Source organism: Engraulis encrasicolus, chromosome 3 (assembly GCF_034702125.1).
Source record: "Engraulis encrasicolus isolate BLACKSEA-1 chromosome 3, IST_EnEncr_1.0, whole genome shotgun sequence".
NCBI classification, from domain to species: Eukaryota; Metazoa; Chordata; class Actinopteri; order Clupeiformes; family Engraulidae; genus Engraulis; species Engraulis encrasicolus.
Genome location: NC_085859.1, coordinates 26,871,320 through 26,895,573, shown reverse-complemented (window position 1 = coordinate 26,895,573; position 24,254 = coordinate 26,871,320). Strand labels below are relative to the sequence as shown.

Below are 24,254 nucleotides of genomic sequence, written 5' to 3'. Positions count from 1 at the left end.
GCTACAGAAATGTGCCCTTTGGGCTGGGTTGGAGCTCATTTTAATGAGAAGCAAACACACATGGGTCATACAAATAGCAACATTCTCCCAAGTTCATAGAGACTGGGTGGCAAAAGGCAGGAGCAATGTTTTACAGGCAAAACAATGATGTGCAATCTACCTTATCAACAGGTTCTGTTCAAAAACCGTATTGCCAGAGTAACAACAGTGTTTGGGGCTCCTACTCCATCCTCCCTGAGAAAACGCTTCACACTGCTGGTCTTTGCAGCTAGAAAATAAAATAACATAAAATAAGCAGTATAGCTGCAACATTTGATAAGGAACACACTTGGATCTAGCTTGGCCTATTTCCTTTAACTCAATTTGCAGAATTGACTTTAAGTTAAATTCCAAATAGTAACAAGTTGGCAAATGTGCCAAGTGTCATTGAATGACTCGGTCAAAATTATAAGTGGAATGATGATTTTAAATAAGTTTCTGTGTCTCAAATTCAGTTAACTTCAAAATGTACCACATAAAACGGCAAAATATTATCTGAACACTCTCACAGAGAGGTTCAAAACAGTGCTTATCCCTGTTTCAAATACTCGATTTCTCAAAAAAAAAAAAAACCTGGTTGTGTTTCACATAAAGCAAGACATACAGTAAACTGGCTAATAGAGGAACAGCCTATCGCTTGTTTTGCTGGTGAATAAGACCATAGTGATCTATCACATGGTGTATGATGTCCTCTTGAGTTGTTTTGTGTGTGTTTTGCCAAGACACCACTACATGGTTAGGCAGAAATGGAATTTCTTTGTGTGCGCTGTGTGCTATGATGTGTGTTACAATTACAAAAATGGTACTTAAACACTTTTTCCACAACCAGAAACAAATCTACAAGGACTACACTTCACATTGTGTGGATGAAGACATTTTAGCAAGCAGAGGTGTTCATCCTGGGCTAAGAAAGTACAATTCCTTCCATAACCTTTTCCCCTAACTATTACAAAACAAAAGTGTGTGGGTAAGTGATCGACCCATCTTCAGAGACAGTTGCTCAGATCCATCGACTGATCAAATTCAGGGCTTTTACTTTCTGAACCTCGGACTGAAACCTCGTCAGCTAGGAGTGGAGTGGAGGGGTCCACATAAGAACCTTTTTAAAGATCGATTTTGTTCTTGAGTTCCTGTCGGTTGAGCCAGGCCTGCAGCAGAGGGAGGTTCTTGTCCATCCAGCGGATGTTCTCCTCAATGTTCTCGTAGGCCTGCTGAATGCACCTCAGCCCAGCTCCCTTCTCCTCCGTCAGGGAGCCGAAGAAACCCTTCACCTGAGGACATACATAAAATAAATAAATTAGTACTTGGTGGTTAATATGCTGCAAGCAATGAATTACTTCTTAGATAGTCCACTTAAAAAAAAATCCATACAATAGAGGCACTGTCTGTTTTTGCGCTGCCCTAACGTGTGTTACTCCTGAAACGCTACTAACCCATACAGTACAAGGTTATAATAAACAGCCTCAACAGCAGCAAGTCAAACTCTTCACAATTTTAACTCCACTCACCTCCTCCAGTTTTTCCCTGGTTGAGTACTGGCTGGTCACTCCTATGACCATGTGGGAGATGGAATGGGAGCCCAGGTCAAATCTAAAGGGAAATAAATCAACAGCCATTAGGGAAGAGAGATGGCGATGATGATGATGATGATGCTTACAGTAGAGAACGTGGAGTAGAGGCCTTTATTGTAACTACTCCACACCCTGCACATTACTCCACAACACAGCCTATGTATAGAGCTGAGCCACATCAAGGTGCTTCACAACAGATACACAGTAGGCCAAACTCAGTCTGAGTTTTAAAAAGAGAGCAGAAAGGGGAAAAATAGATGCATGGATGTATGACGATAATACTTATGATCAATACTGATCCATTGAGTAATGGCACATTAAAATCATTACTCCTTAAAACTCTTAATTTGTTATGTATTATTAATGACGGAAAGAAGGGCCACTGACTTCTTGATGAGAGTGTCCCAGTTGGCCCTGAGGAAGTCCCAGGCATGCTTGAATCCTTTGGGGTTGCGGCTAACTGAGGTGACCACATACGGCAGGTCCTGGGTCTTCAACACCTCTCCTTCTAGACTCTTCTCCATCAGCCTAGGGACCAGGAGGACATTAAGTTAAGGAAAAGGAGTGGTAGTAGACCAGGGAGAGATGAGAGAGTGAGTGACTGAGAGTGGACCAGACAGACATGGGAGAGTAAGGGGACCATGGGGGGTAGAGTATTCCAACCAAGAACAAACGATAAGCCTTGATAAGTTAACCCATCGAATGTCTTAAAACCCCTTAGCGCAGCACTATGACTCTCTGTAATGTCATAGCAATGTTGTTATGATATAGTTAAGCATTTTCAGCAAGTGAATAGGGTGACCCCAGCTGCAGTAAGAGGCTACACCTGCTAAACGATAGCCTGAAGGTGTGACTTACTGTAGCTAATAAGAAGAGGGCTTTTTAATAGATGATTTACAGAACCTCTACCTCCAAGTGAACATAACGAAATGAAATACTCCAGGAAGACATTGCGGGAGTGGGCTACGAAAAGGCCGGAGACACAGGAGAAAGTGAGAGGAAAGAGGAATGCTATGCATCTCATCTCACTCAAGTGCAGGGATGTTGCAGTGGGGGGAAATTGGTATTGGATTACCAGGGGCCCCTGTAATTAAGGGGCCCACAAGAAAAAAATCTGGAATGGTATTTTAATTGATGCCCCCCACCCGTGATGTGATCTGCTTGTAGATACTATATGGCCCAGAGTGCTATGCTGCCCTACAAAGTGTAATACGTATGCCAACATTGCAATTGAGAAAATGTTTGATATACCAATATATCTGAAACAGGACACATTTGGACCATAAAGGCTTTCTCCCAAGATAAAGGCTGTGTGATGAAGACCATTTGCAGTCTAAACTCAATTTTGACAAAATATGTAGTGACTGCACTTTGGCTTTGTGGGGCAGTATACGCCCCTGTATGTATGATGAGCTGCTGATGGGTAAAATGTTGTGGTGAGCACCATGTGCTGTCATGTGTTGTCATGATGTAGGATCACAATTATAAATGCAACTGTTCACATCATGAATTCACATTCACATCATGAATTAAATAAAAAGGTTTATGGCACGTTCTAACTCTAGTAAATTGTTTTCAGTGTCTGTGAGGTTTTCTTTAAATTGCATTATTCTAATTACATAATAAACACAATACATAACTGGTAACTACTATTTTAGCTGATTATGTTGTGCAATAAGATAAGATCAAGTTAGAATGAGGCACAAGACGAGGGTGTGGAGGACTGTCCCCGCTACTTTTTGCAATTTGCATAGACCTTCTTGAGATAAGATCAGGTTGTACAATAAAACACGAATTCAAACACTGGCAGGAAAACTGTTTCATATACAAATCGTGTCAAATTCGTCTCTCACCATTTGAGCTTGTAGTCGAGGGGGCTGATGGTGAGGGCGGACTTGATGCGACTCTTGAGCGACGGGTAGATGGACTCCTTGTACTTCTCAAACAGGAAGTCCCAGCCCTCCTCTGTGCGCGCTCCGATGGAAAACACGGCCATGTTGACGTCATTAGGGAGACTGCAGAAGGGAGATCATGCACTGAATTACTGGTTGTTGTAAGCCACTTATGCCTCTTTTCCACTGCCGTTTTTTTCTGGTAGGCCTACAGCTGGACACAGCGCGACTCGGCCGCCACTTTTTGCTTTACGATTGATTTGTGTCATGCCCAATCAAATAGCAAAAACTGGCGGCCGAGTCTTGATGTGTCAAGCTGTAGGCCTACCAGAAAAACGGCAGTGGGACTTTATTGAAATTTTCGTCAAAAGAAGAGTTAGTGGAGCGGTACTAGTATCCCTTGAAATCATCAACAGGTGCTCTTGGAAGGTTGTAAAAAGGTGTTGTAAAAATGCCGTAAAAAGATCCCAGGTCTAGGCAGCACTGATTTATTATAAAGTAAAAAAAAGTTGCTATTCTGTGAGTTAATACACTAAAAAAAAACAGCAACGGGTAACGGCCCAATGACCTTCATCAGGGTGTGAGCATTGACATATTTCATCTTAGAGAGAATTGTAGTACCGGTAAATGTAATCATTAAAACAGATGAAAATCTGTGCTATACCAAGTCAAACATGGATAATGGTGATGATGTATGTGATGTATGTTTTATGAATGCAAGAGATTCACTAACAGTAACATGACGAAATACAGTATAAAACGTATATCAAAAGTGCTATCATCAAGTTATATTCAACACAAAATTCATAGCATATGTTTTGACTTTCATAATATCATAGTTTTAACTTTCAGGAAGTGCTATTACAGTAAAGGACCAACAGTAAGTGAAAACAACAACAACAATAATAATAATAATAAAAATAATAATGATTATGATTGTTATTGTTGTTGTTGTTGTTGTTGTTGTTGTTGTTGTTGTTATTATTATTATTAAAACAGTTGACGTCTACTGTATGTGTTCACACTGTATGTTGTTACCTCATAGTCCCGTCTGACTCCCTCCACTTCAGGAAGAGCTGGCTGGCTTTGTCGACGCAGGACTGGTGTCCGCGTACGCATGCGAACATGAGCAGGTAGCTACGCAGCATCCTCTGAGAAACTGAGCCCTCATCACTCCACTCCTGCCGATCAAACAGGTCTCTGAAGAGCCGCACAATGTAGCCCTAAAAAATACAGAAAAGACACTTGGAGTCAGTAATGAGGTATAACATATACAGTAAAAGAAAAACCTACTGTATGTCTTTATTGCAGCAATAAAGTTGCTTCACGAGTTCATTGAGAGTATGATTTTAAATGCTTAAAAATTTTATTTCATTTTAAAAATGTAATTGTGTGACCCTCCAAAATGAAGGCAGTCAGACAAAGGTGCTTGCAACTTAACACTTTTAGATAACATGACATGTCTGAATAAAATTCTTTACAGAGAAGTCTTTTCAGCAACACTTCGCTATACAGGTTCTCGATTGTTGTCGTTGCTAACCGTCTTCAGACCGTCTTACCGTTCTGTTGGATTTAGTGGTGAGCGTCGCTGTCGAGAGACAGTTGAGTCGCTCTTACAAAGGACTTTCAAGATACGGACCCCTGGTTGCTTCATAACACATTCACAGCAATTGTCAAAGACTGCACATAACACACATTCACAACTTTTTCATGAGACATGACTCAAACTTCACAACAAGCCTTTCATAAATGACGAAGACAGAATTCCAACTCTCAGGTTTCTGTTACTGTATTTCTGTACTGTACTCCACTTACAGCTTTCGCCGGGCCCAAGACAAAGTAATCTGAAAGGGCGCCCCATCCAATACATATAATGTAATGGAAACCCAATTTGGACCCCCTCTCTACCTGGGCCAGGAACAAATGACCACTTTGTCCCCCCGGTTGGATTCCCTGACTGTACTGGTACTGTATTTCCTACAGCACACACCTTCATCTGGTTGTCCAGGTCCAGCATCTCCCTCTTCTCGGTGAGCTTGTAGAGGGGCACCAGCTCCCGGAGGCCCTGTGTGACGGGCATGATCTCTGTCTCCCTACTCAGGTACAGGGAGATGTCCAGCGCCCGGTCCAGAGGCACCTTGTCAACACTGGTCACAATGGAGAGAGAAAGGCAACCTGGTTTTAATGACTGTGATTTGGAAGTGCTCATACAACATACAGTACGTAGATGTGGGTGTTGAGTACGTAGGTGTTGAAAACTGTTCTCTCTAATATTGTAAATCCCTTCCTCCCTTGCTCCCTTGCCTGCTTATGGCCTTGTGATGACTTTACTGACGACAGAAGTGTATTTCAATATGACATTTTCTCATTTGCGCTCAGGATGGTGAATGAAGAATAGTCCCCCAAAAGTTCTTGTTGTGGCTAGGCTGACAGCGGGGAAACTTTATTGTTTTCTCCACAGAGGCGGAGCGTCAGCGAAATGCGAGGCCACACACACAGGCCGAGGACGGGAGTCCACATATTGGGAGGAACCTCATGCCTTACCTGACCAGTTGGAAGACGTTGTTGATGAGACTGGCCCGGTCGTTACTGCTGAGGGCCAGGTGGTTGCGCTGCAGCAGATTAGCCAGGGCATCCCAGCTAGCGGTGTCGTAATGCACAATATAATACCCACTCATGTCCACGTTAACCTTCATCCACTCCACCTCGCTGGGGAGATACAGCACATCTAGACAAAAGGAGATCAAATTACAGTTAGTATGATTCAGCCACTGAACAAGTGAGTTACGGTCAGAAGCACTGCTATGCCTAGACTTTGATGGTGTTCTAAGAGACCAAGCTAGTCAAAAAAAATATAAAATAAAATAAAAAAAACAACAATTCTGATCAAAACAACTCTTTCTCTGAATCAGCTAATCAGCACTTGAGACGGCTAGATACGCAACTCAGTGAAATTCAATCATCTCTACGGTTTATGTTAGAAGGTACTTGTATTTACATATATTGTTGTATTAAACATATATTAAACATGTATTAAACATTAAACATGTATTAAACATATATTGTTTAATACCTGTTGTATTGTATTGTATTGTATGTATATGATGCAATCAGGTATTGTAATGTAAACGTTGCAGGGTTTGTCTTATCCCAGAAGTATACCAAAAAGCTGGTTCAGGAGTAAACCAGGTTAAGTGAAGAGGTAAATCATCTAATAGAAGAGCCTAAACCAGCTTCTTAGTATAGGACCCCAGCATTAACACCCCTGTTTCTTATGAGAGGTTGTAATGGATGGATCCTCACCTGTCCTGTCCTTCAGGAGGAAGCGATGCACAGCTGAGGACTGGCTGGTGATGTAGGTGAGGGGAACTTGCCAGAGGAACCTACATAAACCCACATCAGCAACACCGACACAATCAGAGGCAGTCAAGGATCAGAATGTATGGTTAAATTTTTGTTTAGCCTGGTAATGTCCATTTTTATGCCTGGGAACACTGTACTAGCCTGAGCGAAAGTCGACTGTTTACTCCGTCAAACAGTCTGGCGAAAACTAAGAGGAATCCGTCTCCATGGAGGGTGGGAGATGGTCTGAGCTTACTCTGCCATTCAAATTCATTGGAGTTCCGAATTCAAATAAAAATTGAAATTGTGCTTTATTAGCTTGACTGTTATGATATAGTTTTGCAAAAGCACACAAATACATTTAACAAGACAAAAGTGTGAATAGTGTTACCTTAAAAAATCATAATGGACTCCGCAGGTGAGTTCTGTGTCACCACTCTCTACTGTTTGCTGATTGGCAGAACAGTGAGCGAACTAAGCTAGTAGGAGGGTTTCGTCAGACAATGTGCGGTGCCAAAATCTTTGGGTGGAAGTACATAGAGTAGGATGGCATTGCCAGGCTAACACTGTACTAGTCGCAGTAAAGACTTAATTACGATAGTGATACACTACTACAACATTACACAAAGCCTTCAGTGATGCATTACGACTTGGTCACTGCTGTAATCTGGGAACAGCAAATGTATACAGGGCCCATGCTTCAGGAGGTTAAGCGATTTCACATTAGCCATTACACTATTCACTTCATTGCAATACAATCAGCAGACACTTTAATCCAACGTGACTTACAAAAGAGATACATCTTCCCGATTGTATTGGGTCCCAGTGTACTCTCTAAGTGTTGAATTAACACTGCATGTCTCACTGTCCTTACAATGTGTGGGGACAATACAGAGTCCAGCAATATACGAGAGTACTATAATAATAGCGACATAAAGCACAGCAACCAGCTGATCCCAATAGAGCAACATGCGTGACGCCACAACATACTCACTTTGATGTGTGTGAGGGTTTGTCGCTCTTCAGAAATCGCTCCTGGCTCAGCTTGACCTCGCGACCCTTGACCTCCGCAGTAACCAGAGGGAAGCCCTCCTGCAGCGTCCAGGTGTCCATCACCTCCTTCACGTCCAGCTCGTCTTCAGCATACCACTTCTGAGAAACAAACCCAAAGCAACTTTGAGTGTCATGAAAAGAGCTATATAAAACGTACGTATTATTATTTTTTATTTAACCCAAAAGCATGACATACTAGACAACATAGGTGAAAGTTTTAAAATGTTAACCTACTGAAATGAATGCATATAGTATATCCAATGTATAATTAGTAGCATATAGTAAAACAACCCAAAATAATAAGAGCTAATTTAATAATGTGTAGTTTTGTAAATAAATACTTACTGACGACCCATCTTTTTTCCTTGGGCTGGAACAGGATAAAGACCCCATCAATCTGCCCTCATCCAAGCCATCCGAAGCACAGATCTGGGACAGGAACAAGTACAAAAGCAGTATATGAGTGGAGTCGACTGGGGTGCTATTTCAAACCCTCTATCTCAAAACTAGGCTGGTTCATTTACTTTGGGGAAATGTGAAAAGGTGAAATTGTGACAAATTGTCAAACTTTTCCATTGCATCCCATCTTTATATAACAAACCTTTAAATCATTGAAATACGTGAATGGACACACACACACACACTCACACTCATATATTGTATGAAGAATGATCATGGTCTCACATTGGTCAAACTCTCCCACAGATGTCCATTCACTGTGTTCTGGAAGCTGTACTTCTTCAGGTAACGCATGATGCCCACTTTGAACGCTTCTGGAGTCAGGAAGTCTCGCAGCATATGCAAGATGCATGCACCCTAACACACACACACACACACACACACACACACACACACACACACACACACACACACACACACACACACACACACACACACACACACACACACACACACACACACACACACACACACACACACACACACACACACACACACACACACACACCACAAACACACAACACACACACACAACAACCATTTTATGTCTACGCTCTTTATACTCTGTGTCTTTATTCAATAATGTTTCCTGATTTGTTGTTAAAATGTGTCTCAGTTGCATAATAACATACAGTATGTGTGCAAAACTGATCTAGCCTAGATGTATGCACTCAGTAGCCATCTGGGGGGTATAAACTCAGCTGTTAACCTACTGAGAGTGGTAAACCTATTAATATATAGACCACAGATGGCAGCTAGTTGAGAAACTGAGGACACCAGGCTCTTATATTATCAGATTTATCACACATCTCCAGGTTAACTTAACCTATTTTTTTACTGAACCAAAAATCGTCTTGTATAGTAAGATGAGTCAAACTCTGCCCACCCAAACGCAAAGGAGTGCTCTCAAGTTCGGTCTCTGAAGGTCTTTCTTCTTCTCTTTCTGCGGCGTTTGGTGTCCGCTTTCATAAGATGTGTACTACCGCCATCTACAGCGCCAAGGGAACTCCATTTATTCCCAACCGAAAGACTCCTAAAGAGCCATTCACCTGACGTCATAATGCAGTCTTTCTCAAAGTGGGTCGTAAGCCCCCCTGGGGGGGCGCGGAGGCATCACAGGGGGGGCCTTGTGACATCTGATTTTTATTTTTATTTTCCCCCAAGGAAATGATTTCTTGTCTCGCCAATAAGCCAATACGTTTTAAGCATCATATACATAGTTATAAACATTATATTATTAATTCTCATATAGGAAATTAACACACATCTGCATTCCATTGTCCCTCTTTGTTTTATCTCACCAGTCACTTTTCCTTTAATTCTGCACAGCGCAGAAATCGTAAAATCTGCGCGAGTAGGCTACTGCTGTTGCTTGGGCGGGGGGGCTCGGAAGCATCCAGACCCTCCGAAGGGGGGAATGATGGGAAAAGTTTGAGAACCACTGTCATAATGGATCCCAGAAAAGAATGGGATTGATGTCTCTTACTCTACTACACAATGTTTGACTGAACCAATGTTGTGGAATAAAGCCCTGGAGTTCATGATTACCTTGTCGTAGGACACATCATCAAACATCTCCTGGATCTGGGCAGGGTTCTCCACCGGGGAGGAGACGGGGTGCGATGAGGGGAGAGAGTCCACCTCCATGGCCTCAAAACACTTCTCCAAGAAATTGTCCTCCTGTTTGGGGCACACATTGAATGAATGTGATGTGACTTCCAGTTTGCAATGGGATCAACAAAGACCAGCATCTCTATTCATTACAGAAACAGTGTTTTTCCCCCCTTTTTTTCAATCTCCAAACTTGTTTAACGAAGTTATAAACCATGAAGGAACACAAATTCATAAAATGGTTCCCACCATGTTGCAAGCTCTTTGTGAGCCACTGAAATTATGTTGGGAACATTATATCAAGGTTGACAAGACTATGTTTGGTTTTATCAATTACAGTGCAATTACAAGCAGTGTCACGCTTCTCCTTGTGAAAACTGATGGTTTTATCAATTAGAAATAATTGGCAACTAGCAGTAGTTCACATGCATGTTCTCTCTTACAACACAGCATGCAGGTGCGTGTCACAGTGAATGTGCAACTCTGCACATGTATCTGATAACATTCTATTGCATTACACTGTCTTACATTGCAAAACACTGCAATATGGTTTATGGCTTAACTGTTAACCCTATCATTAAGAGGCTCTGTTATAACCTTATTGTCACCAAAATTGTAACAATGTTGTCATGATGCAGTAAACCTTTTTCTGCCAATAGTGAATATGATTGCCTGCAATCCCATCTGTATGAAAGGGCTACGGTAGAATGAAAGAAATAACACTTACCACTTGCAGTTCTGGGTTGGTGATGTTGACAGAGACAAACTCCATGTACTTGGCGAAGCCTTCATTCAGCCACAGGTCATTCCACCACTGCATGGTCACCAAGTTGCCAAACCACTGAGAAAGATTATATGGGAATATCGGTAGTAACAATAATTCAGGATGTTTAGCTTTTTTCTGATTGTTAAAGCTCATTCGGCTGATTCTGCACAGTTTATATGATTCAGCAGTACATCTTCTCTACAGGCAATGACAATGAGAAGGACAATTTAGAGGTCACTTTACACAGCATAACAAAAACAGCATAACAACAAAAATTAAAAACTAACTTAAAACAACTAAATTGTTTTAAAAACAGCTTAAAAACTAGTACAGTGTGAGGTAAAAGACAACTGATGTTACGTAACAGACACAACATAATGATCACCTGATGTGCCAGCTCGTGAGCAATGATCATGGTGATGCCCAGCTTGTCTGATGCTGAAGACTTGTCTGGGTCAAACAGCAAAGCTGTCTCCCTGTACGTCGTCAGACCCCAGTTCTCCATAGCTCCAGACTGGAAGTCAGGAATAGCAGCAAGATCTAAGATGGGGGATGTAAGATTTACATTATATTTTAGATAAGGGATGAGACACAAACCAGGATTTCCCCCTGCACTTTAGGCCTATAATGAAGGCGGCCACCTTTACACCAGACCCCACCTTCACTGGTCCCCTGAAAACATAACCTAATTCTATTGCAAATGTAATTTCTAATAATGCATTACAAAACACGTCATATTTCATGTGCAACTGCATAACATTAAAATGATATTGAAGGTCGGATAAGACACACAGGCCCTAAATGGCCTCTGAACCGTAGGTTCCGCAACCCTGTTTTAGATTGACATGTTGCAGGTCAGCATGGCGAAAGTCTTTGATGAGGATCATGGCAAAAGTCTTTTGAGGATAAGAAAGACAAAACCTTGGCACACATTTCATCCAACCAGCACTGACTCCTGATCATAATAAGCACTGAAAAATAGTAGACCAGTTACTCAGTGTCCCCTATATCAGAAAATTAGAAAGTGTGGCTTTCTGCCTTACTGTATATCTGTAGCCGAAAGCCATGTAATTCCTCGCTTTATTTCAACTGTCTCTGAATAGGCAATTGTAGAGGAAGATATTAAAACATCCCGTCCAAAATGTACTGTATGGCAATTCTTACCCTGTTTAGGAAGAGGGTAAGGTATATCAAAATATTCATCGTAGAAGTCAAGGAGTCGAGCAGCAGCATGAAGGGCAAAGTCAGCCTGGCCAATCTTCTCAGGGACGGTGTAGACTGAAATCTACACCCCACAGAAAAAAACATGAACATGCACAACATTTTTCCTGTGTAAGATTTGCTGTTACATTACTTGGTTAAGAAAAAAAAAGTTATCGTCAAAAGCAAATACTGTTAGGGCTCTATTACAGTACCGTAGTTAAACCAGGTTGTGTTAGTTTAACACTCAGCAAACAAACAATAACTATGTTCTATATGCATCTTTGGAGAATAGAATGACAGTTAAGGAGTCAGGTTGAACTCTTGACTAATGTTGATCCTGATGGAAATGACCTGTCTGATGTGAAAACAAATAACCCTATGGGACAATAAGGAATCTAATCTAAAAATGAAATAAACAGTCCGACCTTTATGCCATGGTCGCTGGTCTTGCTGATGGACTGGAAGTCAGACACGATGTAGGCCACCAGGTATGTGCTCATCTTCACCGTCACATCAAAGTGGTCCTCCAACAGGCCACCGGGTAACGTCACCGTCTTAATCTGGACATTACCATGGACAGACAATAGAATAATAACTACTGGTGTATTGTTATATAACATACAGTGTTTAAATTAAAAACAATTGGGACGTAATGTTCTGGAAATGGAAAAATAATGTGCATGGATTAGGTCAGCCTAAGGCAAGGCAAGTTTATTTATATAGCACATTTCATACACAGGTGCAACTCAATGTGCTTCACAAAGTTAACAAATGTAAATGAAAGGAAACAGGGAAGAAAGAAGGAAATAAATTAGAGTCAAAAAACATTTAAAACATTAAGATAAAACATAAGATAAAAACAATAAAAAATAAATAAATAAATAAACATGAAAATGAAAATAATAAAAAAAGAATGATATATAATTTAAGCTAGGGGAAAGCATCTGAGAACAACTTTGTCTTGAGTGTAGATTTAAAGCTATCAATAGTGGGTGCATTTTTTACGTCATCTGGAAGCTGGTTCCAAAGCTTTGAAGCATAGAAGCTAAAGGCTGCCTCTCCACACTTTGTTTTGACTTTTGGAATCACCAGCAAATTCTTCTCCGTTGACCTTAGTCAGCCTGAGAAGTGGATGTTTGGACGCATGGGCTCACAAAAGCAATCAAATATTTAATATCATTGCCCTTACCTTAGGCATGACCTTACCTTAGGCATGTTGGAGATGGCGATGTGCCGACTCTCCCGCCGGATTCGGATGGAGAAGCTGGACTTGTAGGCCGGCTCATCAAAGCAAGGGAAGGCAGCTCTCGCACTAGTCGGCTCAAACTGTGTGGAGGCCAAATACCTGCCAGCCAAGTCAATGAAAACAGAAAAGTAATTCAAATGTCAGTTCATAAAGTAAAATTACAACCAATATCTTTGTTGCAAATTACTGGCCCTTGGGTCAAAATTCAAGTGTTGTGGCCCTTGGGCCCTTGTTTGCGAAATCAGTTCAATTAGTTCAGTTACTCTGAGTCTATACTGATGAGTAGGGCTGTAGTAGTCAAGATCTCCTTTGGATAGTCCAAGACCACGCTTGAATGCTACAGCCCTCAATACAGCACACATTACAGGTTCATAAGGACACATCTGCCCAGAGAGCCTACCTGACCTCTCCCTCGTTGGTGCGGTACGAACTTTTGTAGAACCCGTGAAAGCTCTCTGAGAGTTTGGCCGCAAACTTCAGACGAGCGCTGTAGACCTCCCCAGCCCTGAACATCAGCCCACTGGACATCAGAGCGATCTGCTGATAGGCAGGGTGCTCCAGCACCTCCAATGGCCTATCGACACTACCATCCGACTTCAGCAGCGCTGCGTGGGATATCTTCAGCTCCTTGCTGTGCAGGACGATGACGCTCGTGTCTTTCTGCACGGCCATCTGGATGGTGGCCTCTCCAGTGAAGTCCAGGCTGGTGAGGTTGGGGTGGATGAGAAGGTCATAGTGCAGCGGTAGGACGTGGTCGGGGAGACGCATGCTGTCCCAAGGGAATGGCTGACCATTGGAGGCCGTAAGACCTCCTTGGTCTGCATCATCAGAGTGGATTTGCCTGGCTCCAGCAGATGGGGTGCACAGTAGAAGCACAAGCGAGGCTAGCAGCACAGTGAGGAAGGAGGTCATGGTGGTGAAATGGTTGTGAAATCAAGCCAGGTGGTGTGAACTGTGGGTTATGGGAGTGGAACAGGCCAACCCTAATAATAAAAATATAATGTAAAAAATAAAAGCAATGCATTATTTCATTTAGTTAACCAGATAAAACACTGCACATAGTAGGCCTATTGAATAACTCTTTATGCTATATTCTGTAGGCCTACTTATTAGTACAAAGCTTGAAAGTTGAATAAGCCTATATAATAATAATAGTAGGCTAATCATAATAATAATCATCATCATCATCATCATCATCATCATCATAATAATAATAATAATAATAATATCCAGAGCTTAGATTTGCACTTCACCTTGTAATTCTAATTTATTTCTACTTTAAAAAGAAATAATTGCATCAACTGACTGATCCAAAAGATACGTCTCTTTACTTTGCATGGTGGGCAATTAAATAAATCGAAACTAAAACTGCAAACATGATAGAAGCACCTGCTAGCCTATGTCTCGGGCTAAATGCCTACATTGTAGCATCATGACAGTGCAACTTTTGTTAGCTCACAGGAGTCATCATACCATCGATAACTGGTGTGAAACACTGTTAACAACACTGAATAGAATGAACTCAGTAGGCAAGTAAAGTAGGCACTCTACTTGCGCTGATGACATTACGCGGCTTAAGAAAACTCGTGCTGCTCTACACAGTTCGAAGATGTTACTAATGTAACACTTTGTGCGTAATGTTACACCAGACATGCATCACATAGCCTACCTTATCCAAGACATCAGAAGACCAATAGACCATATGTTAGAGAAGTCACTTACTCTTTCTTGACAGAGGCGGCTGTGGGTGAGTTGAAACGTTTCCTGGAGTAGAATGAAAGCGAAAGAAGAAAGAAAGAAAGCTAGACCTTTGCATTCTGGGAAAATGCAAATTCAAAATGAAGTTTCAGTTCATTCATCTCAACACGTACCAAAAAAGCGCAGAAATGCAATGCATTCATCAGAAAGGGACGTAATTTGTGCACACATCATGCATAAACATAACACATAGCTGTTCTCCAGGAAGTGCAAAAGGTGCTGCAGTTAAGTTTTTGCACACAGATGGCGTCAGTGTTCAGATTTCACGGTTCAAGATGCTGTCCCACTTATGCCATAGAGTAGTTTGTCTTCAAAACCTCCTCCTTAAGAGGAACAGTCCACCGTGTTTCAATAATAAAGTATGTTCTTCTCTGACCTGAGATGAGTTCCTCTGGACCTGCCTAGTCTTCGGACGCGCCCCCAGTCAGCAGCGCGCGCTGCGCAAACTCGTTAGCATTAGCTTGGCTCAGCTTTGTGGATGGACGCAAAAGGTGCCTTAAGTTAGAAGTGACCAAATCCTTCCATGTGTTCCCTATTAAATTTCCCCTGCATGACTAGTAGACCGATCACAAAGTTGTTGCACAAAATGAAACCTGTCGATTTCCTACTAGATAAAGAAATGGCACTGTAATGAAAGGCGTAGTAATACATTTGGAGCACTTCGACTTCGACGCATTAATATATTCACTCCTAGTTCCCCCCTTTCCCCCTCCCCTCTCCCCTCCCCAAAGCCTCCTCGTGAGCCACTCACTTCCGTCAATACAACCAACCTGGCCGTACACCCTAGCCAGCTGATAGCAATGAGCATCCAGGGACAATGACATTTTAGTGTTGGTGGTGAACAAACAACCATGCCAAGAAAATGTTGTTTGCGAGGTTGCGGCAACAAGTGGAGAACGTGGAGCAACAATGGACTCTGAGTATAGACGCTGAAGACTGGCTCACAAACGAGCCAGAGCCGTATTTATTTGAGCCAGTGTTTTCACCGGAGCAGCTGGTCCAAAGAGCCCGGGAGAGAGAAGCTGTCAGCCAGGAACAGGCGTTTGTAGCAGTGGTGGTCACCCAGCTGTCGTGGAGTTTTTCTTCCGAAGGGAAAGTAAACTGGAAGAAACGACCGACACCGAGTGGACCTGATGGCCAGCTGTCCTCAGAGTAAGTGCTTTGAAACCATTCTTATAATCTGGGGTCTAAAGTAACTTCTATCGCCTGCCAAAAGGGCGAGTAACCTTTCACTCAGATGGCGGGTCAAGTGGCTACCCTAATAAATTGGTCTTTACTTTTCTACCAGCCAAACTGAAATTTGAATGGTTGACTGGCCCAATAATGTCCCTTCCGAAAAAGCACCAAGACTATTGTATAGGCCTACTCTGTGATTTCTGTGATGATATGGCACTATTAGAATTCATTCATATTGGAATTTGATTAGAAGCCTATTTTGTGAAGATACTACAAAACATTACCAAAACTACCAAATATGATGAAGATATGAAGATATTCCTGTGATATTCTATGTTTGAGGGCTATAGTAAAATATCCCCAAATAAGGTTACTATAGGATTCTTGTTCTGCATGATAATCTCTGAAAACCCCCAATAATGCTATCATATTCCTATGTGTTTTTTTTAACTGATTATACAACACATCTCTGTTTTCTCAGTCAGAAGAGGTTGGTTTGCTACCGCATCGTGTTGGAGTTGGGCCTGCAGGGCGAAACCTTGGGCAGAGAACAGCGGAGACCATTACCATCATGTGTGGTCAGGTCTATCAGAGGGCTGTATCCGTCTTCTGATGATTATGTGGGCTTCCAAGAAGTACAAGAGGCTATGTAGGACATATAGGTTGATAATCAACCACCAGCGCCTAACACACTTGCAAAAGTGGGTGCAACTGTATATAACAGTTATCTGTCAATAGACATATGTAAATATTAAAGTTATACTGTTATTCTTTACCCTATTGAGTGGATTCTGTTTTCATGCAACATGTATGCTCTTTACACTCTCACTCAGCACGGTTTCCAGAGCACGGTGATCCCAGGAGACATCCCTGTACACAAGGGGTCTTTCTCAAAAACCTAGGGACAGTCCTTCCAAGTGTATCAGCCTAATTAGTCACGCCCAGTGATAAGATACTTTTTGGTGAACTCTACAGAATATCAATCACTGGGTGTGACTAATTAGGCTGATACACTTAGAGGACACTGTCCTAGGTTTTGAGAAAGACCCAAGGTGTGCAAGAGTCACATGAGGGTTTACTACTTGCATGCAGGGTCGGCATTTCCTTTATACCAGGAGGCACAAGCGGAGCACTGCGAAATTAGCTTGACAAGCCGCTGATGTGCATTTGAACATTGGGCCTTCATAACCTACAAATTTGTGGAGTGTGTTTCTTACCATTTGGACAGGCAAATTCTTGTCAGTGACCTGCAAAGCTAATTTTACAGGACTCCATGTCCCCTGGTGTAATGGCATGTCTCCAGGAAAACGTGAGGGCTGTAAGATTGGTTTAAATCTAATTGAAGTGTTACATCGATCAATAATACAATTGTGGCAGTATGTAAAACAGATTGCCCACAATACGACAATAGACTAAAAGAATGTACATGCATTTTCTACACTCCGCAATACTTACAACTTTCAGAAATCGTGATGCACCAGAAAGCAAACTACCATGTCAATGGCACAAGTGATATTTATTTACAAAAATAAAAAACAAGTGCAATAATAATACAATTGGTTGCAAAACAATGTGTGATTCAAAGTAACACAACTGATGTGTCCCCAACACCACATCTAACCCTGTTTTTATGACTGCTGCAACAGAGTTATTCTTTTTTTGGTGGACCACGAAACCTTGAGTTCTGTGACTTCTCAGCCTCCTCTTTGCTAGGCTTCTGTACTATTGCAATATTGACAGGCAGTTGAGGTACGAGCATATGCGATGGTCTGTCGGAGGGGTCAAGTCGTCTTTGCAGACAGCTCTTGGTGGAAGCACTTGTATTCGATGCCAACGTCCTCCCAGCGGTGGACCCCAGCGATGTGGGGCAAGACGGACATCCATCACCTGAGCAGCTCCTGACAACATAAGAGTAGAGGCACATGCATGGCACGATAGGTCACAGGGCTTTCTGTATTTCTGTCCACATGTTCTGAAACAGTCTGCCTATGCCACGGCCCAGATTGGTTTTGATGGAAAAGGTACTAAAATCACATATGTTCACTGAGGCCTTTGGCCATTAACCCCCAGCCCCCACCCTCTTTTTTGTACAATGGTCTACCCTGAATAATCTGTAACACAATACACAGTGTGGTTTACCATGATGTGGAAGAGTAAAGAGTTTCTGTGTATAGCATCTGCTCATAATAATAAGTTAACTTATTTATTATTTGTTATATGCATGAATGGTACCGGTCTCAGAGGTCATGCTTGCGTCCAACAACAATGGCAGGTGGCACTTGTCCATCGCAGTAGCTCCAGTGAGGTGTGGATCCTGGTGTACAGGAATGAGAATAAAAAAATATGCATTAATATCGTGGCTAGGAAGATAACATATTGATTATGATCTGTACTTGTTTTTGTTTGTTTCAAAAATACAAAAGTCAGGATAATCACTGGCGACTGTACCGCTAAAGGCCATAATAGTGTGTAAATATGCCAAGTTGACCCGTCACATCAGTCTATCCAGTTCAGATGCAGCTAAAATAGGCCACTCACCTCATAGTGAAGACTTCTTGGACTATGGGTGGCCATGGTGGTGGATGAAGACGCCCTCTCCTACACACAAGAAAGATCAAGTAAATACAGGCCACAGTTCAATTACTATGCCCTCTATCAACCTTGAATATACTTCAGCGTACCAGTGGCTTGGTCCATGTGGGAGCCAGTTTCACAGATGTCTGTTTCTAGGGGGTTGAATGAAGAGGACCCTCCGTATAGGCGTCCTCTGCTTCGAGCAGGTCCTGGTGGTCTTCATCAAACTGACCTGCTCAGAAATTGATGGTTCAGATAGGTTAGCGGATTATATTACTTATTTACATAAACATGCATAATTAACTCTTTACGCCTCACCTGCCACCTGCCACCTGTACTCAATAAATTCACATGGCCCTACCGATGCCCCACCCCCTACCAGGAGTCCAAACATTATCTAATAGTTCTAGCTAGAATGAACATCATACAATTCTGTTCAATGGTATGGCTCCCACTACAGCAGATCTGTGGTTTTCACATAAATAAAGTAAATCATAATAAACCATAAAATAAACTGAACAATCTAGTGGCCACTGCCTCACAAACCTAGACTACTGTAGGCCTATAGAAGAATTATGTCCGCGCTGCCTGCTGTTTGGTCATTATATGAAAAGGATAGCTGGAGTGGTGAACAATACTCTGTGATTCACTCCACTGTATCCGTATTAGATGTAATACCCTGTATTCGCCTGCGTGAAGCTAACTATAGCTCTAATCACTGACTTGTATAGTATAACTAGCTAGAAACGGCAAATAGAACCCTTCTTCCAGTGACGACTCCGTGGACAAAACATAAACAGACAAGCACTGGGCTTATAACGCGAGGAGCTTGCCTTCAGACTCCACCACAAAAACAAACTGTTAGACAAGCACTAACAAAACCCACCACAACTAAGTTACATTGTGATAGCTTTAGCTCACTTTTCATGTCATTCAATCAGTTACGTCTATATTTGCAAGTCTCTGTAGGGCACCGATTTTGTAATATAAACCCATTTTGTGCTAACCGGCGAATTGTATCAACATTCAGGTTGTGTTCGGCTAAAAATGTGGCCATGGTGGTGGAGTATTTTTGGTGGTTGCCACTGCCAGACCAAGCAATACAATGTTAAAAAACAAAACACTTACAATATTCTGTGTTCCACTCGACTGTATCCGTATTCGCTGCTCCGATTGTGTTGCTGCATCCTTCAGTCGTTATCCAGATATGTTGTAGTCGTTGTCGGCAAATTGTTCAGAGCAAACTGCTAGCTCTTCCAGACCTCCGGCGGTGTTGCTGGGTCCATGTTCTGTAAACCAAACCTTCCGCCGTTTGTGGTCTTGGGGATCCTGTGGAACATTATTGGAGTGTACGTTCTCCACTTGTTGCCGCAACCTCGCAAACAACATTTTCTTGGCATGGTTGTTTGTTCACCACCAACACTAAAATGTCACTGTCCCTGGATGCTCATTGCTATCAGCTGGCTAGGGTGTACGGCCAGGTTGGTTGTATTGACGGAAGTGAGTGGCTCACGAGGAGGCTTTGGGGAGGGGAGGGGGGAGGGGGAAAGGGGGGAACTAGGAGTGAAGATATTAATGCGTCGAAGTCGAAGTGCTCCAAATGTATTACTACGCCTTTCATTACAGTGCCATTTCTTTATCTAGTAGGAAATCGACAGGTTTCATTTTGTGCAACAACTTTGTGATCGGTTTACTAGTCATGCAGGGGAGATTTAATAGGGAACACATGGAAGGATTTGGTCACTTCTAACTTAAGGCACCTTTTGCGTCCATCCACAAAGCTGAGCCAAGCTAATGCTAACGAGTTTGCGCAGCGCGCGCTGCTGACTGGGGGCGCGTCCGAAGACTAGGCAGGTCCAGAGGAACTCATCTCAGGTCAGAGAAGAACATACTTTATTATTGAAACACGGTGGACTGTTCCTTTCCATCCTATTTCAATGTGATGGTATGAATACACTGGGACGTAGCTTCCATAAGTTTATTATTTCAAAGAAATGCTAAGGACAAAACTATTACTCTCTTGTTGTGTTTCATGTTACTCTTGGCTATGTAGTGAACCTCTTTCCTCTGAAATTTTACCGGGGTGGAGGGCAAGCAGGGCATTTGCCCCTGGGCCCAGGGCCCTCCTTTGTTTCTACTGGGGGCCCTATTGTGCACAGGGCAGGCTGTATGGAGGGCCCTATAAGTGTCTTGCCCTGGGGCCCTATGTGCAATTGTTCCGCCACTGAATCTTGCATAGCCTATTTGTTTCATTCATAAATTCAAGATGGGACGCAGTCTTGCTCAGTCTACTGTAGGTCAGCAAGTGCAGCTCGTTTTAAAGGTGTTTGGGGAAGTCGTGGGATAAAGTCCACAACAACTCTGGAAACTTATTAATGAACAAACCTGTGTGTGTGTGTGTGTGTGTGTGTGTGTGTGTGTGTGTGTGTGTGTGTGTGTGTGTGTGTGTGTGTGTGTGTGTGTGTGTGTGTGTGTGTGTGTTTGTGCACGCGCGTGCGTGCGTGCGTGTGTGTGTGTGTGTGTGTGTGTGTGTGTGAGAGAGAGAGAGAGAGAGAGAGAGAGAGAGAGAGAGAGAGAGAGAGAGTCACAAACAGTACTGTGCTTTGTGGAGATGAGGCCTCCAATGACAGACAGGTGCAGCTCTACTGGCTAACCTGCCTGTCATGTCACACCTTGATCTTCTAGACCACTGAATGCATCATAAACCACTGTCCTCCCCAGAGGACCAGGCTACACCTCGCCAGATACAGAGCGTCAGAATTCATGTGCGTTATCTCACCTTTGTTAGGTCCTATGTTATAGTGTGAGAGGGGAAGACATCAAGATAATAATATACTGAGACAGTTAAAAATTCTGATATATCTTGATTCTTTGGACTGTAACTGGTGGTAAAGACAACAGTGAGATAGGTGATGGGTTTCCTGAAGTATTTCTTAGTGGCTGTTGCTGCAGTGGCAACTTTTGTCGTGGGCATTCTCATCGGGCACTTTGGCATTGAGAAAGGCAGCCAGGAGGCCGTGCCCGGCTGGGTGGCCGATGTCTTCAGAGATGTGGACGAGAGTCTGGTGGAAAAGTTCATCGCTGAGGTGAACAATATCAACATTCAGGACAACCTGAGGTGAGTAAGTAGGCCTATTGTCTTGACCTCCGTACAGGGGAGGAATCTCATTTTGTTTGGACTGTTGTAAAGTCGAAGTTTGTTAAGTGGTTAAATCAGTTAAAAGCACCTTGATAGGAGTCACTGATTTATCTAATATGTCCTATAGTGTCACTCATGCTTGTTACAGTGCATATGCAGTACAGTGTTAATTATGAAAATACTGGTTTAATCTTACAAATGTTCTATTTACTTATACAATCTTGTAATTTCGCGTTAGGTATTGAATATCACAAAATCAACTTTCCAATGTAGGCCTATTCTTACCAGTTTTGCCATTTGTCTGGTACCCTTTTTGCCTTGCACCCACTTCCCTTTCCCCACTCTTTGGATAAAAGCATTGCTTTAATCTAATGTAATGTAATAATTAGAGTTGAAGACATTGGGTTAGAGTGTACTTTATTGTCCCCAGGAGGGAAATTTTACTTGGTCTTCAATCACTGCATAATTAATAATGCAATAATGTTCTGGAGGTTTTAAAAAAAAAAAAATCCTAATTGCAGGGAGCTAACCAAGGTTCCTCACATGGCTACCACAGAGGGTGATGAGCAGACCGTGCAGCTCATGCTCAATAGATGGAAAGACCCTAAGACTGGCCTGGATGATGCCTGGAAAGAGGATTATAATGTCTATCTGTCTTTCCCAGACGAAAACCAGCCCAATGAAGTCACAGTGGGTATGTTCCAGTGAGCCAAAGTACACTTAGCCTGACATTTTTTTGTGGTTTAATGGCAATGATTTTGTTTAACAACACTTAAAAATAGACTTCAGTAGACTTCAATAGGCTGTATGACCTCAATATTAATCACAGCTATCTGGGTTTCTTGTCTCAAATGGTTATTATGTTCAGTGAACTTCTGGATACCACATTTTAATGGACAAAAATTGTGTCGTTTTAGTGAGTGCCTCAAATGCCGTCTTGTATACGGCCCAAGAAAAGGAGAAGCCCTATACAGACGACCAGAGAGATCCTGAGGTGGTGCAACCTTATGCCGCCTATGGGCCTGCTGGTCATCCACAGGTAAAGCTCCCCTTTTATACATGTGAAGTAAATGCTGCCCTACAAAGGCAGTAGTGCAGTAGTTGTGGCCACATTGAAACGAGAAAAATGCTCTCAAAGCCATGGCATTAGGTTGGATATTGTAGCTACACATAGGCCATAGGCCATAGGCTTTGTCACAAGATAAATGAGGTGTAATAAAGCCCATTTTCAGTCTAACGCAAGTTTGCCAAAATGTGCTGTTACTGCACATTGACTTTGTAGGGCAAAATACACTACAACACAATACAGTGCAAGTCAGTACGATACTGGACATGACCCCTCTCAGTTTGTCGTTACCAGAATGGAAATCACCAAGTCGTAAGGTAGACTATTACTAAGTAAAGTCTTACTAAGATTGTGTAATATCGTTGCAGTGAAATGCTATGGTAGTTAAGCCTTTCTTTTCATCAAATTTTGAAGCATTCCACTTGTGGAATGGTGAAAACAGTGAGAGTAAATACAAGTTCTACATACTCTCACTGGGTGCACATTACAAAAATGCAACTTAATTCATGCCACACATTTACCTTAGTTGCACTTTGTATTATTTAGCTTGAGCCAAATGTTAGAATTAGAGTATCCTAATGTCGAACTACATCATTCTGCTGAGTCACAGTGAGGCTTTCAGTGTTATAATGTTCTTTATAGTGCAATTTCCTTAGTGATTTTCACAATTTCCAAGCAGCTGTTGCGTGTGTGTTTCCTCATAACTCTCAGAAAATGACGTTGTAAAATAAAAAAACACATGACTTTTACATCCATCAACCTCGCTGAAAACAAGGCCATGACCTTTGAAGCCAAACCATTAACACATTCACACCATGACAATGCACAAAAGGTAAAACCGTCTTTAGAAGTTTACTATGTCACTAACAATTTGAACAAGTGAGACCGATATGTTATCACATCATTTGATAAGATTAGAGTACTGCTATCAGACGCATCATTGTCAAATATCATCTGATAGGAGCGAGCTGTTGCTTAAAGAGGACATGAAAAGACACCAATAAACATGTGACCTTGAACACCTGTTGCACAGTTCATCTGAATCTCTCTACACACCATACATGGGTTCTACATTTTAATTTCCCACTGACTGTGCGAAACTAACTGCGCACAACTCAACCTCTGATTATTGGAAACCGCTGTCGGTCAAAAAAATTGCTAACATGGTTGGCTGCCAGTGTCTTGCCCCTCCTCATAACATTGTGTTGATAAACACGGTGAACTCATGTGTTGAATGAAACTTCCCCCTGTTACATGGATCTCATTATTGTCTACAGATAATAGCAGCTTGTAACAGCAGTGTTGCCAGATACATAATTTTGTCCTCTGTACGATCGCAAAAACATGTTGTACGATAAT

The 24,254-nt window shown here is 42.2% G+C and overlaps 1 protein-coding gene and 1 long non-coding RNA gene across 2 annotated transcripts; both read right to left on the bottom strand.

The window, feature by feature from the left end:
* Positions 1-10: 10 nt before the first annotated feature.
* erap1b (endoplasmic reticulum aminopeptidase 1b) lies at positions 11-15,117 on the bottom strand. Its single transcript, XM_063195093.1, has 19 exons — positions 14,905-15,117; positions 13,583-14,165; positions 13,143-13,281; positions 12,362-12,496; positions 11,898-12,018; positions 11,119-11,273; positions 10,695-10,808; positions 9,905-10,036; positions 8,582-8,713; positions 8,243-8,326; positions 7,839-7,996; positions 6,806-6,885; positions 6,047-6,230; positions 5,493-5,649; positions 4,541-4,725; positions 3,464-3,625; positions 1,998-2,138; positions 1,548-1,629; positions 11-1,310 (listed from the first exon to the last, which is right to left on the bottom strand). Exons 2-19 carry the CDS (start codon positions 14,092-14,094, stop codon positions 1,143-1,145), a joined length of 2,841 nt encoding a protein of 946 aa, XP_063051163.1. The 5' UTR covers positions 14,095-14,165; positions 14,905-15,117; the 3' UTR covers positions 11-1,142.
* A 2,486-nt stretch (positions 15,118-17,603) lies between these two features.
* On the bottom strand, positions 17,604-20,600 carry LOC134445319 (uncharacterized). Its single transcript, XR_010034221.1, has 5 exons — positions 19,819-20,600; positions 18,798-18,922; positions 18,655-18,714; positions 18,349-18,430; positions 17,604-18,014 (listed from the first exon to the last, which is right to left on the bottom strand). It is a non-coding gene; the product is annotated as an uncharacterized LOC134445319 (long non-coding RNA).
* Positions 20,601-24,254: the final 3,654 nt, after the last annotated feature.